At 44.2% G+C, this 18,661-nt stretch overlaps 1 protein-coding gene across 1 annotated transcript in view; it reads left to right on the top strand.

Annotated features, from left to right (window-relative positions):
- LOC137518509 (annexin A1-like) overlaps nt 1-18,661 on the top strand; it is a 51,343-nt gene that overhangs the window by 10,029 nt on the left and 22,653 nt on the right. Inside the window, 4 exon segments of the mRNA XM_068236471.1 lie at nt 4,034-4,116; nt 8,034-8,124; nt 13,392-13,486; nt 17,137-17,250. Coding sequence (XP_068092572.1) covers nt 4,048-4,116; nt 8,034-8,124; nt 13,392-13,486; nt 17,137-17,250 — 369 coding nt within the window. The 5' untranslated portion in view covers nt 4,034-4,047.

An 18,661-nucleotide genomic window follows, 5' to 3' on the forward strand; every position in this document is an offset into this window, starting at 1 on the left:
TCTTTTTCATCCAATCTTACCAAATCTATGTAGTATAAGGGTAAAGTAAGTGAATATACTAAATGGATACTTCAGGCAGTTACCTTATATTACATAGAAATGGTAAGATTGGATGAAAAAGATTGGATCATTAGTGGCCAGCTTTAGAGTGCTTGTGCAGTGTATCCCTATGAGAGTGTTCACATATGAACAGTTCGATCTTGATCTGCTCACCAAAGCGCTGCCTTACCATTTTTGTGGTTGTTTGCCTCAATGGATGGTATAGGGAAATCTCAACGCTTGAAAAAGCGCTTTGTATAGCTTCCTTCCCCCCCCCCCCCCCCCCTTTGCTTCTATGAATAAAATACATTTGTATTTTCCGTTTGAGTTCACTTCCTGACTTGCGTCAGAAAGTGAGAAAACTAATCGCTCTGCAAAGGCACCAGGCATGAGCTTCCGAGAATTTTGTGGAAGCTTATTTTCCGGAATTGGATGTTCTGCATTGTAATGCGGAAATTACAAAACGGTAGTCGGAATATGCGGCATACCATGAATTCGGAAATTGAATTTTTTGACCAATCAGGAGATGCAGAATTAGTTGACCAATCATGATCAGCTGGTGAAATCACTTGCAAATGCTTGCTGATGCTGACGTCACTCCTCCTGTCCTGGTAACTCTCTACACTATCGCCGTCCACATGCACTCAGGAACTCCTGGCTGGAAGTGACATCTGCAAACTTCCGCCTGGGTGCCACCCAATCACTCCGCATTACAAAAGAAATGTATTTTTTTTTTAGCCAAATTTTAAAAAATACAAATCAACTTTATTAACCCCCTTGGCGGTATGAAAAATACCGCCAGGGGGAAGCGCAACAGTTTTTTTTAAATTTTTTTTTTTTTTTTTTTTTTTTTTTTTATCATGTAGAGAGCCGAGGGCTCGCTACATGATAGCCGCTGCTCAGCGGCATCCCCCCGCCCACTTCGATCGCCTTCGGCGATCACTGATCAGGAAATCCCGTTCAAAGAACGGGATTTCCTGGAGGGCTTCCCCCGTCGCCATGGCGACGGGGCGGGATGACGTCACCGACGTCGGGACGTCATTGGGAGACCCGATCCACCCCTCGGCGCTGCCTGGCACTGATTGGCCAGGCAGCGCTCGGGGTCTGGGGGGGGGGGCCGCGCGCCGCACCGGATAGCGGCGATCGGGCGCGCGGCGGCGGCGATCGGGGTGCTGCCGCAGCTAGCAAAGTGCTAGCTGCGTCCAGCAAAAAAAAAATTAAGTAAATCGGCCCAGCAGGGCCTGAGCGGCACCCTCCGGCGGCTTACCCCGTGTCACACACGGGGTTACCGCTAAGGAGGTTAACAATAGACTATTATCAACAGTATTGATAAAAATCTTAAATTTCAGATACAAAAACTGTTTCAAATGAGTGACTGAGTAATTCCTCCGAAATTTACGGAAATCAGTTTAAAAATTACAGAAAATGTACCCGCGGAATTCCGCCGGAATGTAGCGGAATTACGCCAGAATGCAGCGGTAGCAGAAATTCGTTATGACGGTATGCAGAATTACCGCAGAATCGGAAATGGGCTCTTCCGACCATGCCTGAAAGGCACTTAGAAAAATCGCAATGTGCATATAAGCACTGGGAGGCGATAAAAATAATTGCTTGCAAAATACTGGCGTCAGCAATTGCAATTTTATATGTGAACAAGGCCTTAGGGCCTGTTTCCACTACACGCAGATTCTGCATGCAGAAAACTGACTCCAATGAAGGCCTATGGGAAATCTGCATCAGAAAAATCGCGTTCAGTGGAAACAGGCCCATAGACATTCATTAGTCAGTTTTCTGCATGCAGAATCTGCGTGTAGTGGAAACAGGCCCTAACTCTGCCTTTCCCTCTGGCTGGGAATTGTCTTCACAAACCTAATTGGGGCTAGTGTATCAGTGACTGATAAACATGCATCATATGAACTTTGTCTTTAATGTTAGACTATATGGTGACGCTGGATTTCCATTCATTAGCCTACAGTGGGTAGAAAAAAAAACTGCCTCTTCAGATATTCACATATTTGCAGTCTGAAATGATGACTTGCACGCTTTTCCAGCTGTTTAGTCAGTGCAACATAAAACCATGTGAGAGAATACTATGGCAATGGTTCAGGAAAAACCAAGCTATCACTGGGATGCAAGATCACCCCATGTCATTGCTTTGCAGAACTGCCATTGACTCTATTTACAGGCTTTATGCTATTGGGATACTTCTCTACTGACCTTTCACCCAACATTGTGCATCTGACTGTGCAATAGTTTCCCTCTTTACACAACTGTTGCAGACTAAATGGTGACTGTTAAGCTCAACACACACCATACAATTTTGGTTGTACTGATTTACCAAATCTATGTAGTATAAGGGCCAACAGATTGAAAATACCTTGAATGATTGGATAAGCTCTTATACTACATGAAAGTGGTAAGATTGAACAACCAAGATTGTATGGTGTGTGTTGAGCTTTAGCCTGCTTCAGTTTTCAAGTTATTCTTTTCAAATGGTTCATGTCTGGGCTTTGGCTAGACCATGCAAGCACATGCACCTTTCTCCTCAAGCCACTGGGTAGTCAGGCCACAGTGGCATAGCAAAGGAACTGTGGGCCCCGATGCAAGTTTTACATTGGGGCCCCCTAAGCACTCTATACGTAACAATTGATACTGCGCACCAAAACCTGCCAATGGCAACTACAGTGTCAGAGGTGCAAGAAGGTGATGGGGAACAGTTTAATGATTACCACTATTCAAAGTATCTATAGAAATGATAATGAGCACAAGACCAATAGAGGGCTAACACTGAAGTTGGGGGGGGGGGGGGGCTCTTCCTCAAGGGCCCTGATGTGGTTGCAACCTCTGCACCCCCTATTGCTACGCCCCTGTCCGGCCACAGAAGGTGAGCCTTCTTCCTGTTGCACATCTGTCAGAGGGCAGGAGACTTTCCTTGTGAGTTTGGCAGTATTTTGCCACATCAGTTTTACCCTCTCATGACAAGTGCCCCATTTTCTGCTGTAGAAAAACATCCCCACAACAGGTTGCTGCAACAATGTTTCTCTGCATGTGTTTTGTACTCAGGCTAGTGAACTGGTGGCTTCCCACCAATTATACAATCGTATGAGGCCAATTTTATTCTAAATGTTCTCTCTCCTCCCATACAATCCAGTTTGTAGAGCACTGGTGACATTGGCCTCAATTCACTAAGCTTATCTCCTGTCTTTAATAACTCTTCTAGAGTTATCACCATGGTGATGAGGCATGTAGTATTCAGGAAACATTTTACCTCAGGCAAACCTAAAGTTAACTCTTCTGTCTTTAAGTTAAACTCTTTAATCCTTAAAATAACTCCAGAGTTAGACAGGCTGTTCATTAACTGCGTGTGAAAATAACTACAGAGGAGGTAAAGTAAGGAATGAAGATAAGATAACTCTTACTGTGTGGAGGTACGTTTTTTTTTTTTCTTGCCTTATCTCCAACATGATCTTAGTGAATTGAGGCCATTATGTGCATGCAATAACCCTCTTACATGCATTCCTGTAATTGCTTTACCGTTTCCGATGGGCTTTGGTACCTTCTTAAAAGCCGCGTACACACCTGTGCTGTCGGAGCAGGACCCAATCCCTCGGCATCTGTCCTGGGCTGCACAAATGCAAAGTCAGATGTATAGCTGATGCGCTCTGCTGTTATTCGTGGGGGGAAGGGGTTATAGGACGACAGTGCCACATGCATGACATCATGTGGGGCAGCGGCATTGACAAAATTGTCAGCTCAGCCGAGTTGATCCGCAAAACGGATGGCTTGTGGGGCAGCGGTCGGGTTACTGTACACGCCTGACTATCGGCTGAGGCAGTCATTGTCAGGCAACTTTAGTCATGCATATGTACATATCTTAAGAGGTACAATTTCAATAATGCATTCTTTTGTCCAATGGGCAGTTTAAGGATTGCTTACATGGTTTTTCTATGAGAAGTGTGAAAACTAATTATTATTTTTTTTTCTGTGTGCTTAGGAACTAAGATCAGAATGGCGTTTATGAGTCAATTCCTATCTCAAGCTAACTTTCTGGCTGATGGAGGATCTGATCCAATAGGGGTAGGTTACTTGCAATGTGCTTTCTATACGTTTAAAAATCACCAGCATCTATATGGAGAAATGCCAGGTTTTAGACAAGGTGCCAAAGGAACCAAAAGCCTTCACTAAATCCACCATAGTGCATCCATTCACAGAATCTTTTGTAAACCTCAAACAGCCCCTCCAGGATACTGATGGGAAGTCCAGCTTTTTAAGGATTCGGATCATTGAAAAGATCTGGATCTTTGAACCGAATAATTTGAATTTTACTAGGGAAGCAGACTGGGGGTGAAATGACTAGCAGGACAGGACTTTCCCTGCACTATACATTCTGTATGTTCTGGTTTCTTCCAGACATCCACTGTGAACCAAATCTTTCATTGTGGTGGTCCGGATGATTCGACTCACAAAAAAGATCCGGATCAAATGAAGGATTCATTCGTTCATGATCCGGACAACACTACAGTCCCACCATGAGCCACCACAGTGCAGTGAATATTAGCCATGTGGCTGGCCATGGAGGAGGGGAGACCTCCTCCAACATTACTGAGCATGTGCAAAGTCTAAGGTGGCTTAGCCGAGTAACATACAGCATGCATCACTTTGTTTAAACGTGCTGCGTTACTATGTAACGCAACGTGTGCACTGTGAACAGCACATTGATTTTACAGTGCTGTGAGTTAGGCTGCATTACTGGCTGCTGTAACGTGGGACTTTAATGACCCACTGTGAAAGCAGCCTAAATGTTTCTCCTAGAAGGCATTTCTATACTTTTCAGCATCCAGCAAGTGAGTGCAACAAAGTGGGTAGAGCAGACATGTTTCCTACACATGCTAGATAAATATTGGCTGAGGTAGCCGATAACATAGCTGCCAACGTCACAGCCCCTCTTTGGGAGTCATCAAATCACTCCATTTGTCCCTCCTTTCAGGACTGATGTACAGATTTACTGTATGTAGATAATGTATGTTTCTACTGAAAAAGTTTGACTAAATTTTATTCCCATCCTTTAACCTCCCTGGCGGTTTATTTTGCCAGGGAGGCTGCAATGTGTTTTTTTTAAATAAAAAAAAAAATTTCATGCAGCCAACTGAAAGTTGGCTGCATGAAAGCCCACTAGAGGGCGCTCCGGAAGCGTACTTTCGATCGCCTCCGGCAATCGAAAGTAACAAGATAGGCCACAATGAGCGGCCTATCTTGTTTCGCTTTCCTCGTCGCCATGGCGACGAGCGGAGTGACATCATGGACGTCAGTCGACGTCCTGACGTCAGAGCCGCCCGATCCAGCCCCTAGCGCCGGCCGGAACTGTTTGTTCCGGCTGGGCTGACCCTCTTTCGCCGCTGCACGCGGCGGATCGCCGCGGAGCGGCGGCGATTGGGCAGCACACGCGGCTGGCAAAGTGCCGGCTGCGTGTGCTGCTTTTTTCAGAACGAAAATCGGCCCAGCAGGGCCTGAGCGGCGACCTCTGGCGGCATACCCCGAGCTCAGCTCGGGATTACCGCCAAGGAGGTTAAAGGGAACCAGAGAGGAAGGACAGTAAAAAATAGGAAAAGCTTTTATACATGGAACTTCCTCCAGCCCCATAAGCCTGGATCGCTCCCACGCCGCCATCCTCTGATTCCTTTATCGCCGGTACCGGGTCCTGTCACTTCCGGCGGATACGACCAATTTTCCGTATGCAAGTCTTGACTGGATTAGATCTTAGGGCTCTTTTCCACTATGAAATGCGATCGCGATTACGATCGCAATCGCGTTACAATTTCCACCATGCGATTGCGCTACTATACTCATTATAGTCCAGCTCAATCGCATACAAAACGCGGCAGGACGACTATTGCGATTTGACCAAAATCGCATCGTAATCAGATCGCACTAATGGAAATTGCTGCTGCAGTTTCCATTATTTTAATGTACCTTGCGATTTGCAGTCAGAAGCAAATCGCAAATCGCAGGCTAGTGGAAAAAGACCCTTACAGAGATCTCTGGCACTGTTGTGATTTGGCTACTGCAGCCACTGATGTGATCACTTACAAAATGTTGCAAACAGCATTTTGCGATCTCCACACTTCTAATTGGACCACGCCCATAGGGATCCACTGGCATTGTGCTTTGCTGATCGGCATGCAAAACTAAAGTGCTTCTAGTGGGTCCCATGAAGTCACCATTGACTCTCAGGTATTTTGTGCACTTTCTAAGGCTCGGTGCACACCAAAAACCGCTAGCAGATCTGCAAAACGCTAGTGGTTTTTGAAGCTTTTTTTTCTTTTATGAAGCGTTTTAGCTAGCACTCTGCAGTTTTGGGTAGCATTTTTGTGTAGTAGATTTCATATATTACAGTAAAGCTGTTACTGAACAGCTGCTGTAACAAACGCCTGCAAAACCGCTCTGAACTGCCATTTTTCAGAGCGGTTTGCGTTCTTCCTATACTTAACATTGGAGGCAGAAACTCCTCTGCAATCCAAAAATACCTCAGCCCGGGTGTATGAGTTTCTGCAAAACGCCTCCCGCTCTGGTGTGAACCGCCCCATTGAAATGCATTAACCAAGCGTATCCTCAGCCACAAGCGGCTGTAAAAATGCCAAAAAACCCGCTCGGTGTGCACCAGCCCTTAGGCCGCTTTCACAGTGGGACGTTACAGGCGCATGTTAGAGCAGCCTGTAACGCAGCCCAACTCCCAGTAATGAAAAATCAATGGGCTGTTCACAGTGCCCACATTGCGTTAGTGTAATGCTGCACGTTCAATGAAAGTGCAGCATGCTGTGAGTTATAGGAGGTTTTAGCCGCGTTAGACTGTTTGCACATGCTCAGTAAGGGGAGAGTCCGCTATTGTTCCTAGCCACATGTCTAATTTAATATTCACTGCACTGTAGTGGTGTCCAGATCATGAACAATTAGGATCTTTGATCCGGATCTTTTTTTTGAGTCGGATCATCACTGTCTGGAAGAAACAGGAACTGCAGCTTCTGTGCACAATCTTCCTGCTGCATCTCTTCCTTCCCCATTAGCACCCGCAATGTGCCATCATTCTCCTGCACCTCTCACTCTGCTGCACCCCTGCTTCCCTAGTAAAATGATCCGGTTCAAAGATCCAGATCTTTTTAATGATTCGAATCATTGAAAAGATCCAGACTTCCCAGGATAGAACATAAACGGCGCACCAAGAGCCGCATAACACGGCTCAATCTGACCTCCAACTTCAACACACCATGCGTTGTGTTAGGGGCATGTTATGCGACCTTAATGTCCCCTAAAACGCAACGTCTTGGTGTGACCATAAGGTGTTTTTTTTTTTTTTTTCTTTGGGAGAGTCTCAAACCATATTCACTACACCCTCTAGAGCAGGGCTTCCCAACCCTGTCCTGAAGTACCACCAACAGTGCATGTTTTGCAGATGACTACAAACATTCACAGGTGGGATAGTTAGTGTCTCAGCAGAGCTGATTAACTACTTCTATGGATTTCCACAACATGCACTGTTGGTGGTACTTGAGGACAGGGTTGAAAAGCCCTGCTGTAGAGAACATTGAAGTTTCCTTTTTTTTTTTTTCTTTTTTTTTATTAGAGGTACATTTTTTTACAAGTACGACTCACTCTTACATTTTTTATTTTTTTTTTAACCCTGTTCTCGACCCTTCTCAAAGGCAGCTTATAGGCCAGTGATGGCTAACCTTGGCATTTCAGCTGTGACAAAACTACAAATCCCATCATGCCTCTGCCTCCCCGAGTTGTGCTTAGAGCTGTTGGAGTATTGCAATGCCTCATGGGACTTGTAGTTCCACCACAGCTGGAGTGCCAAGGTTAGCCATCACTGGTATAGGCAGTGCACATTATGCAAATATTTACCAGCATAAGTTTACAGTTGAACTTCCAATTTGTTGTGGTGGAGTAGGGTTATCACCAATGCTTTACTATTCTGATGCAAGCTTCTTATTTCATAGGCTGAGCATCATGGACCAACACTCAAGGAAACTTGTGGATTCAATCCTGGTTCAGATGTTGCAAATCTTGAAAAAGCAATAAAAGCCAAAGGTAAGAAATATGCTGGCATTAATGTCGTCTTTATAAATGATTACATTTTGTTGCACTGTAACCACAATTTATCCATGTTTGGTGCTATGCCTCTCAGAGCTCAGAAGCTAATCCCTACCATAGTCCTATAGCCATTGCAGTCTAGGGCCAAATTTAGAGGCTAGCCAATTTAACTTCTGGTATGTTCTTGGGATATGGGAGGAAACCCACACAAACTCCATGCAAATAGTACACTGGCTGGGATTCCAAAAGGGTACCCAGCACTGCAAGGAGAGTGCTGCCCATGGCATATAAAATTATTTTTTTCTATATTCAACACTACAGTGAGCTTTTGGTCTGCTTTATGCTTGCATGTCTACTGTGTAGCTCAAATGTGCAAACTGCACCTTTAATGCAAAAGATCATGCAATAAAGTAACTTGGCAAAAAAGAAAGCAAATGGTAAAGAATGAGCCTATACAAGCAGTATGGTATACAGCCATATAATGTATGCAAATGATTTATGCATAGACATGTCACAGCAGACGGCTAATATGAAGTGGGAGGCGAACAAACTAAACCATCCCCTAAAGCTTTGGGGATGTATGGTTTGTCAGAATGTTGGTTGAAAGTATATTGCCTTCAAACTCCTGAGGAATATAGCATGAAAACATAAAATTTGTGTGGGAAAACTACCAGTATAACCAGCAAATATATGCAGAGCATGAGCTTACTGTGCCCTTAACAGTTGGAGGAACTAGTGTTGCCCCTAAGGTTTTGGTGGGCATACCACCCTTAAAGAGAACCTGTACTGAGTAAAATATTTAAAATAAACACATGAGGTAACTTCAAGTGAACATTACATAGTTACCTTGCCATCGGTTCCTCTCAGAAGCTCACCATTTTCTTCTGACAACAATCCCTTCCAGTTCTATTTTGTCTGATCTGAAATATATCAGTTGCTGTCAGTTATAGCTGAGGAAAACTCATGTACCAGGTAATGTCCATGTTTCCCTACCGCTCAAGTGGGCGAGGTTACAGTTTAACTGTGTGCTGACCAGAAAGCTCCATTTTAAAAATGGCCATTACCCCATAACAGGACGGAAAATTCCCTTGATCACAGTGAACAAATAGGACGCGGGACAGAGACACTGAGTAGACTACATGGAAGGTAAGTATGACTTGTGTATGCTTATTTTGACTTTTTTAATTTTCAGTTCAGGTTTTCTTTTAAAGGATTCTCGTATTCCCACTGAAATGTTAGGAGCAACGTACAGTTAAACCAGTAAGGGTGCCACTTTGTAACAAATCATTAAAATAGAAATTCTCCCAAAATGCTGCATGCCCTGCTATTGCAATTTTACTAATCGCTATCGCTCTAGTGCAGGGTCGGGGATCTTTTTGACTGAGAGCCATAAATGCCACATTTTAAAATGCAATTCCCTGAGAGCCATACAATAGGTTTCAAACTAGGACAGTGCGCATGTACAGTAGAGGGCTCACGTCCCTGTTGCTATGGTGATGTATATACAGTTTATCTGCCAGGCAGTGGAAGTGTCAGATACGTCTTCAGCTTCTCTTTGGTTTCAGCAGCATCAGCAAGTTTCCTGAGAGCCAGACAGGAGAAATACTAACGGCTTATACAATTAGCTAGCTGACTTGGGGGTTAATTCACTTTGTAGGACAAGATCCCCGCACTTTGGCCCAATAGGCTGCCTGTCAAGTGACAGGCAGCCTATTGAGCCTATCAAAGTGCAGGGATCTTGTCCTACAGTCACTGGGCCTGACTTTGAACATTTTACTTGCACTGCCACACTAAGCTGCACTGCTTGAGCAGTGTAGCTTAGTCAATCAACCTGATTTGTCTGTGAGGCAGATTTTGGCCATAAAGAGCCTCATCTGGCTCCCGAGCCATAGGTTCCCTACCCCTACTCTAGTGGAATCTGTCCCATTTACATTGGCAGAGCGTTTAGGGAAATTGCTAGCTAAGCAATCCCTTACCCCCCCCCCCCCCAAAAAAAAAATCTAGTGGGTCCCAGGCCTAAGTGGTTAACCCATTCGCGTTCTGTCGTTTTCACTTGAGAAATGTTCATCTCACATTCATTAGCCTATAACTTTATCACTACTTATCACAATGAACTGATCTATATCTTGTTTTTTTTCTGCCACCAATTGGGCTTTCTTTGGGGGGTACATTTTGCTAAGAGCCACTTTACTGTAAATGCATTTTAACAGGAAGAATAAGAAAAAAATGTAAAAACATTATTTCTCAGTTTTCAGCCATAGTTTTAAAATACATGCCTCCATAATTAAAACTCACGTATTGTATTTGCCCATATGTCCCGGTTATTACACCGTTAAAATTATGTCCCTATCACAATGTATGGTGACAATATTTTATTTGGAAATAAAGGTGCATTTTTTCCGTTTTGCATCTATCACTATTTACAAGTTTAAAATAAAAAAAATAGAATTCATCTTTGATATTTAAAAAGTTTAGACCCTTAGGTAAATTACACTTTTTTTTTTTTATAAACCTTTTATTTGGGTAGTTTTGGGAGGGTGGGATGTAAACAATAGGTTTATAATGTAAATGTGTTTTTTTTTTTTTTTTTTTTTAGTTGTAGTATTACTTTTTGGCCACAAGATAGGATGGCGGCCATGAGTTTACATGACGTCACTCTAAGCATAACATACGCTTAGAGAGACGCATGGGGGAGGTAACAGCCAGAAAAAGTGCAGCTTCCGAGAGAAGCTGTCACTTTTTCAGCGGGGAATCGGTGATCGGGCACCATAGCCGGAAGCGCGCGCAATCGGCCGTGGGAGCACGCATGGTTCCTGGACGTAGTTTCTACGTCCAGAAACAAAAATAGGTTAAGGTAGCCATACATCTAGTGTTTGTTTTTTTTTTTTTTTTTTGTTTGTTTGCGTCGTTATTAACTTTATTGGATGATCAACTAGTGGCTCACACGAGACATCGTTTGCGGTTCAACTTCCGTCGATTCATCTGAATGATGTTGTGCCTCTATGCTCTTAATCCACAAATGTTGTCAATTTTTTAAATCATGTGAACAGTAGCCAATCCCTTTACCATAGGTTGACTTCTATCCTGCTTAATCGACACAATTCACCCAGAAATCGGTTGGTTATTGTGATTGTCAACCACACATACTGGGACACCATTCTCTCCGTTCAATAAAATGATTGATTTGGCTGGTTGTACGGGTCTCCAAATTTTAGTTTATTGCAGTGGCAGCTCCAGGAAAAATTTTTTTGGGGGTGCTCTACAGGAGAATTTTGCAGGGGGGGCTAAGTATTGTGGCGCACGTAGCTGGAAACTTTTGGGGGCATGGCCATCAAGAGGGGCGTGGTAAAGTGCTGGAGTATATTCCAGTGCTATATAAATACATAATGATATGGTAGGATATAAGTATGGTCAGATTAGATTGTGAGAATCTGACTATGTACTCTGTAAAGTTCTTGATAAGATGTAACTGCTATATAAATATAATATGCTGCAGGCAAAGACCCAAGCCCCCCCCCCCCCCCCGGATGCCTGCGCTGAACAGGGACAGTGACTCACAGCAATCCTCCGACCGGCTCCTCTCGGGCTCTAGTCTCCACCCTCACCACAGCAACACACGCGGTGTGCGCAGTTGTATGCTGCCTGGCCGAGTGACATCACGTCAGCGTGCTCTGCGCACGGACATCTGACATCGGCCGCACACAGCAAGGACAGCGCGTGAGTGCCATGGAGACGGGGATAGTGACTGGCAGGCAGGGCTGGGCCGGCTCAAATTAAAGCAACAGAGCGGCACAGCTGCTGCTACAACAAAATAACAAAATGTAAAAAAAAAATAAAAAAAAAAAATCTGCACCATTTTTTAGGGCGTGCTAATAGGGTGCTTGGACAAATTTAGGGGGTACTTCAGCACCTCCTGGCGCCACCCCTGGTTTCTTGTTACACACTTTTAGTACTTCTAATGAATGACACATACTATGATTCTATAGGCCCTCTACTTTCGTATATACAGTAGAACCTGTTCTGAACTTCCAAGCAATTAGGAAAATAATATGGCCTTTTTAGTGCTCAAAGCTACTTTTGCAATACAATTAGTTATAAAACTGTTAAATAAGTTGTGCTGGTAAAGTCTGTAATTATTGCACTTTGTCATGCATATGGGTTATATAGTACAGTATTAGGCCTGTTTTTAATGGTAACTCAAGCAACCAGAAAGTACATTTTGGATGGTGTAATGGTTAAGGGCTCTGCCTCTGACACAGGAGACCAGGGTTTGAATCTCGGCTCTGCCTGTTCAGTAAGCCAGCACCTAATTCAGTAGGTGACCTTTGGCAAGTCTCCCTAACACTGCTACTGCCTATAGAGCGCATCCTTGTGGCTGGCGCTTTGAGTCCGCCAGGAGAAAAGCGCGATATAAATGTTGTTTGTCTTGTATAGATGACACCTGCTTGCCGATCTCCTCAGCACCTGGGTCAAGATGGCTTACCCTTGCAGTTTATCTTGCTTGCCAATGAGTGTAGTATTGGTGAAAATTAATAAAAATTCAGTGTATTTTTTTTTTTTTTTTTTTACCAATCGGACAGGATGGAAAATTTTAAAAAATTGGGGTGGGGCAAGAGCATTCGCAGATCGCTGGTCTATAGTTTTGACTACATTGAACAGTGCAGTTTGATCAAACTTGGCAGCAAAAGGGGTTAAAGAGGCACTCTATATTGTAAAAATAAAGCACATATGTTTTCTTTTTCACGGATTATGTATAAATGATAGTGTTTGCCAATTGTAAAATCTTTCCTCTCCCTGATTTACAATCCCGACATTTATCACATGGGAGAGAGACCCCCAAACCACGACGTTAGATGGTTTGCGCCCACACAGTTGACACAATCCCGCGCAGTGCGGCTAATAGTGCGCATTGCTGGCCCTTAAAGTCGCACTCGATGCAACAAAAATGACTCGTGATGCGCCACTTTGGGAGCACCTGATGCTTCATTTTCATCGCATTGGGTGCGACTTTTAAGGGCCAGCGGGTGCGACTTATCGTCGCACCGCGCACTAATATCGACGCAGTGCACGGGGCCGTGCGCAAAGTAGGTTTGCGCACACTAGTGGACAAAAAGGGCTTTTCACACGGTTAGTGAATCAAGCCCATAGAGATTAGAGATGTATTAGATATATATTTTTTTTATATTATGTTCATTCTGAACCATTTTTCCTTTTTTGTCCAGAATATTGTACATTTGTTTTACTACTTGTGATTCTTACTGCAGGTGTTGATGAAGGGCCGATCATTGACATATTAACGAGAAGAACAAATGCAGAACGCCAGCAAATTAAATCTGCCTATCAGCAACAGACAGGCAAGGTAAGTGCTGCAAACTTTTTTTTTTATTTTTTTTTTAATTTTTTTTTTTTATACTGGTAACTGCATTGTGTTCCCTGGGAACACAGTAGAAAAGTGGCAACACACATTATCCAACTGCTAATCAGTCAATGAAAAGGATGGTTCTCTGTCCCTGACAAGTGTTTACCGTAAATGCCTTGCCTGCATTATAGCAAACATTCTTCAAAGGAAGTTTAATTACTGTTTCAGAAGACACTTGACAAACTGGAGCTAGCTACACTTGGGTCACTGTGCTGCTAGCTCTGTTCCACTTGATGCCAATGCATGTGACTTTAAATGCCCTGCCTCTCCTCCCCTGCTTAGGGCCCGTTGCCACTTAAAAATCGCAGAACGCCGGCAATTACCGCTGGCGTTTTGCGGGAGTGATTTTCCCGCGACTAGCGCAGAAAAATCACTGCTTTGCACGCTAATCGCGATCGCAAACCGCTGCATGCAGCGCGGTTGTGGTTATCGCTAACCGCGGCATTGAGAACACTGCCACTCGCTACATTGTGTAGCGGTTCTTGCAGAACCGCTAGTGGTTTGCCGTGAGCGGGAATCGTGTGCTCAGGTGTGAACGGGCCCTTACAGTTGTAATTGAGCAGTGTGCTAGCCATGTGTCCAGATATATTTTCAAAACAGAGTTCATGGTAAGTATAGAGTGGGGTATAGTAATATATTTTTGGGACCCTCTCCCTGGACCGCTCCGGTCACCTGCTGGATGGCAAGGTAATCTGGCGCTTCATCTCAATTGCCCGGCTGTGTATGCTCCACCACTGTGCTCCTGATCACAAATGCGACTCTGCCAGAGTACTGGACTGAGCAGCTAGGAAAGGAGCAGCCTGGGGAGATACCGAGCAGCCTTAAAGTGAACCTTAAGCATTCCCGACTGTAATTAGCACTATTGCGGGCCGCAATGCGTACAAAAATACGCATTGCCGCATATCTATGTGCTAATTAGTCGGGAATGCGGAAAAAGCTACGTGTGGCCAGTCCTGACGGGCCTGTCGGCAAAAACTAAACTAGCTGGCAGCAGGGGACCAGAGGATTAGTGAGTGGCTGCGAGGGCAGGGACCAGAGGATTAGTGAGTGACTGCGAGGGCAAAGGACTGCTGCAGGGGACTGGTAGACGCCCCAGGTGAGTAAAAGTTTTTTTTTTTTTTTTTTTTTTTTTTTTTTTTTTTTTTCCCTGTCTTAAGTGTCTCTTTAAAGAGAACCTGAACTGAAAATTAAGTCAAAATAAACATATACAAGTCATACTTCCTGTGTAGTCTACTTCTCAATCTTTCTCCTCTCCTGCGTCCTGTTTGTCCACTCTGGTCAAGGGAATTCTCCATCCTCCATTTTGAAAATGGCCATTACCCCATAACAGCTTTATGATCAGCACACCGTTAAACTGTAACATTGCCCACTTGAGCCACAGGGAAACATGGACATTCAGCTGTAAGACCCAGTGCACACCAAAACCGCTAGCAGATCTACAAAACTCTAGCGGTTTTTGGAGTTGATTTCAGAGCGATTCTACGTATGTTTAGAGACGTTTTCTAAACGCACCTAGCGGTTTTGGGTGCGTTTTTGGGTAGCAGATTACACATATTGTTACAGTAAAAGCTGTTACTGAACAGCTTCTGCAACAAAAACGCCTGGCAAACCGCTCTGAAGTAGCGTTTTTCAGAGCGGTTTGCGTTTTTCCTATACTTGAGGACGCAACGCTTCCGAAAACCGCAAACGTGCAGCAGGAGGCGGGTTTGCGGCTTCGCAAAAACCTCAAACCGCCGGTGTGCACTATCCCATTGCAATACATTAGCCAAGCGTTTGTACAGGCTGATGCGGCTGGCGGACCGCTCCAAAAACCGCTCGGTGTGCACTAGGCCTTACTGACAGCAATTGATATATAACAGCAACTGATATATTTAAATTCTGACAATTTTGTCAGAACTGGAAGGGATCATTGTCAGAAGAAAATAGTGAGCTTCTGAGAGGAACTGATGGCGAGGTAACTATGGCGAGGTAACTATGAAATGTTCGTTTGAAGTTACCTCATGTGTTTGTTTTAAATTTTACTCAGTACAGGTTCCCTTTAAAGGGACTCCAAGCAGTGTAGAAACTATGGAAAGATGGATATCATTTTAACCCTCCTGGCGGTTCAATTTTTCTGCCAAATAGGCAGAAATACTTTTTTTTTTTTTTTTTTTCTTTTTTTTTTTTCCCCATGTAAAGCTACCAGAGTGGTAGTTACATGAAACACCACTAGAGGGCGCATGTGTCCCTCTAGTGCGATCGTCGCCCGCATCAATAGCAAACAGGGGAATGCGTATATAACGCGTTCCCCTTTTGGCTTCTCCTGTCGCCATGGCGTCATGGACGTCAGCTGACGTCAAACGCCTCCGATCCAGCCCATAGCGCTGCCTGGAACTCATTGATCCGGGCAGTGCAGGGCTCTAGCGGGGGGGGGGCTCTTCCGCCGCTGCGTGCCGGCGATTGCTGCAGAGCAGCGGCGATCATGCTGTACGCGCGGCTAGCAAAGTGCTAGCTGCGTGTACAGCACTTTAAATGGACAAAATCTCCCCACCAGGGGCTGAGATCTTCCTGCGCGGCATAGCCCGAGCTCAGCTCGGGCTTACCGCCAGGAAGGTTAAAGCTTTCTCCTCCTTCTGATGACCCCTAAATCGTCGCCCTTTTAGTTTTCTCTATTTTTGCGATCGAAATCGCAGCCGTGAAAATTAAAAGGCGTAGGGTGGCGGTTTATAGATCATTGGAAAGAGGAGAAAGAGCTTTAAAATTATATGCATCTTTCCATAGTTTTTGCACTGCTCGGAGTCCCTTTAAGAGGGCTGGAGAAAGCCACAGGTAAGATTTAAACCTTTGGCTGCAGGTTTCCTTTCTAAATATTGACCAGTGTATGACCACCTTTTTTAGTCTATTGTATTCCCTGCCAACCATTCCCCCACCCCAAACACCTGAGCTGTTCAGCTTGGTTTTGTTGTCTAGGGCAAACTTTGCTCTTGTTCTGCAGACATTTACATCTTGCATAGGCCCTGAATTTGGACATTCTGCTCAAAAGCCTTTGAGTTCTGTCTTTGTTTACACTTTTTTTTTTTTTGTTTGTTTTTTTAATAAATAAAGCAATACCAGTTGCCTGGCTATCCTTCTGATCCTCTGCCTCTAACACGTTTAGCCATAGACCCTGAACAAGCATATGCAGATCAGAGATTTCTGACATTGTCAGATCTGACAAGATTAGCTTCATGCTTTGTTTCTGGTGTTCAGACACTACTGAAGCCAAATAGATCAGCAGGACAACCAGGCAACATGTATTGCATAAAAGGAAATGCATATGGCAGCCTCCATATTCTTCTCACTACAGGTGTTAAATGCTCTAGTTTTTCTACTGTGGCAGCAGGTTAATCTGATCTGCTATATAGTCCTTGCTAGTTACAGATGGTGTATAGGGCAGTGAGGCTTGCGGCAAGATTGAATACCGGTATTGACTGTGCACTAGTAGGTTTACCAATGTCTGCTGAGGTGTTATAGCCTCTGCATCACCGATTGCTAAGCCACTGCATAAATATTGTCTTTAGAAGATTTAACAGTTTTGTCATTTTAACATGCTTGCATTTTTTGCTTTGCAGAGTTTAGATGATGCATTGAAAAAGGCACTTTCAAGTCACTTGGAGGAGGTTGTTTTGGCTCTGATGAAAACGCCAGCTCAGTATGATGCACACTGCTTGAAGGGTTCAGTCAAGGTAAATACTATGGAACTGACTGTTCATGAAGTATGCCTAACTCCATCCCTTCCCCGTAAGTTTTTGAATGTTTGGCAGTGTCACAAAACGCTCCTGTATTTGCTTCTTGGGCCTAGCACAGTGGTTAAAACATGAAGTGGGTGACTTTACTTCACATAATTGCTACCCTTTTTGGCACCAGCAGCCTTACTGGAGAAACAGCAATCGGCAAGAGCCTCATGCCAGAAAGCCTAAATGTGCCACCTAGTAGCAGATAACTTTTTGTGGGGATAAGGCCCAGTGCACACAAGCCACTAGCAGATCCTCAAAATGCTAGCGGTTTTGGGAGCAGATTTCATCACCTGCCAGCAGTAAAAATGTCCCCATGTGATAAATGTCAGAGTAAATCGGAGATGAAAGATTTTACAATGGGCAAAGAGACTAAATCATTTATCCATAATTGTAAAAATGAAGCAATTTTTTTACATTTTTACTGGAGTTCCTTTGTTACTAAGGAGATGCTAAAGGTGGTGTGGCTAGTAAAATGGCAGTTAACCTTTGCACACTCAAATGCAAATGTTCACACATGCATTAAAAAAATAATCATCCAGGGACCACTACCCTACAGCTAAGTTAAAAGCTTGGGTCTTCATTACAAAAGAATGCATTCTCTTGTGTAGTCGCCTACACTGCACAGAAGTACCCATGCATAAGTAACCTGCATAATGCAAATATTCATTGCATCAAACCTATTTGAGGATTAGGAGCACATATCCTGACATCCTCTTCTGGGATGGACAGTGCAACATGCCAAATTGCACAAGGGCACTAAAAATATATCCATGCGCAATATGCACATACACCAGCATAAGCTGTGTGCATGCTGGCAATACATGGACAGGGGAGGGAGTGCACCAGGTTAAACCTTGGCCACGAGGGTCAATTACAAGGGGAAAAAAATGCATACATCCAGGCACATCACCTAAGTTGGGACACTTAAGTCTGGAGGTGCTAAAGGGGGTGTGGCTAGTAAAATCGCAGAGACCACTTTTTTTTTGTTTTTTTCATATGTATAAACACTTGCATGTGAGTGTGCAAAGGGTTAACTTGTTAGGCCTATGCAAACCAGACATTATCTAGGGGGACGTCTGTATGAGTGAACCAGATATTTTTGGCACACTGCTTTAGTGTTGTACACAACTGCCAGTCCCATTAATGAAGGTATTTAGCTTAAAGAAAACCAGAGACTGTGTGGGGGCCAATTTATACTTGGGACTTCCTTCAGCCCCATGAGGTGCTAGGGGTTTTTCAACATTCTCTTAGAAACTGCCCAGTAATCAGACTGGGCATGGGAATAAACATTCCTGAGCATGGGAGTGCGACAGGGCCAAGCTGCGCATGCGCTGAAGACCAACACTGGCGACTACTGACC

Source organism: Hyperolius riggenbachi, chromosome 1 (genome assembly GCF_040937935.1).
Source record: "Hyperolius riggenbachi isolate aHypRig1 chromosome 1, aHypRig1.pri, whole genome shotgun sequence".
NCBI lineage: Eukaryota > Metazoa > Chordata > Amphibia > Anura > Hyperoliidae > Hyperolius > Hyperolius riggenbachi.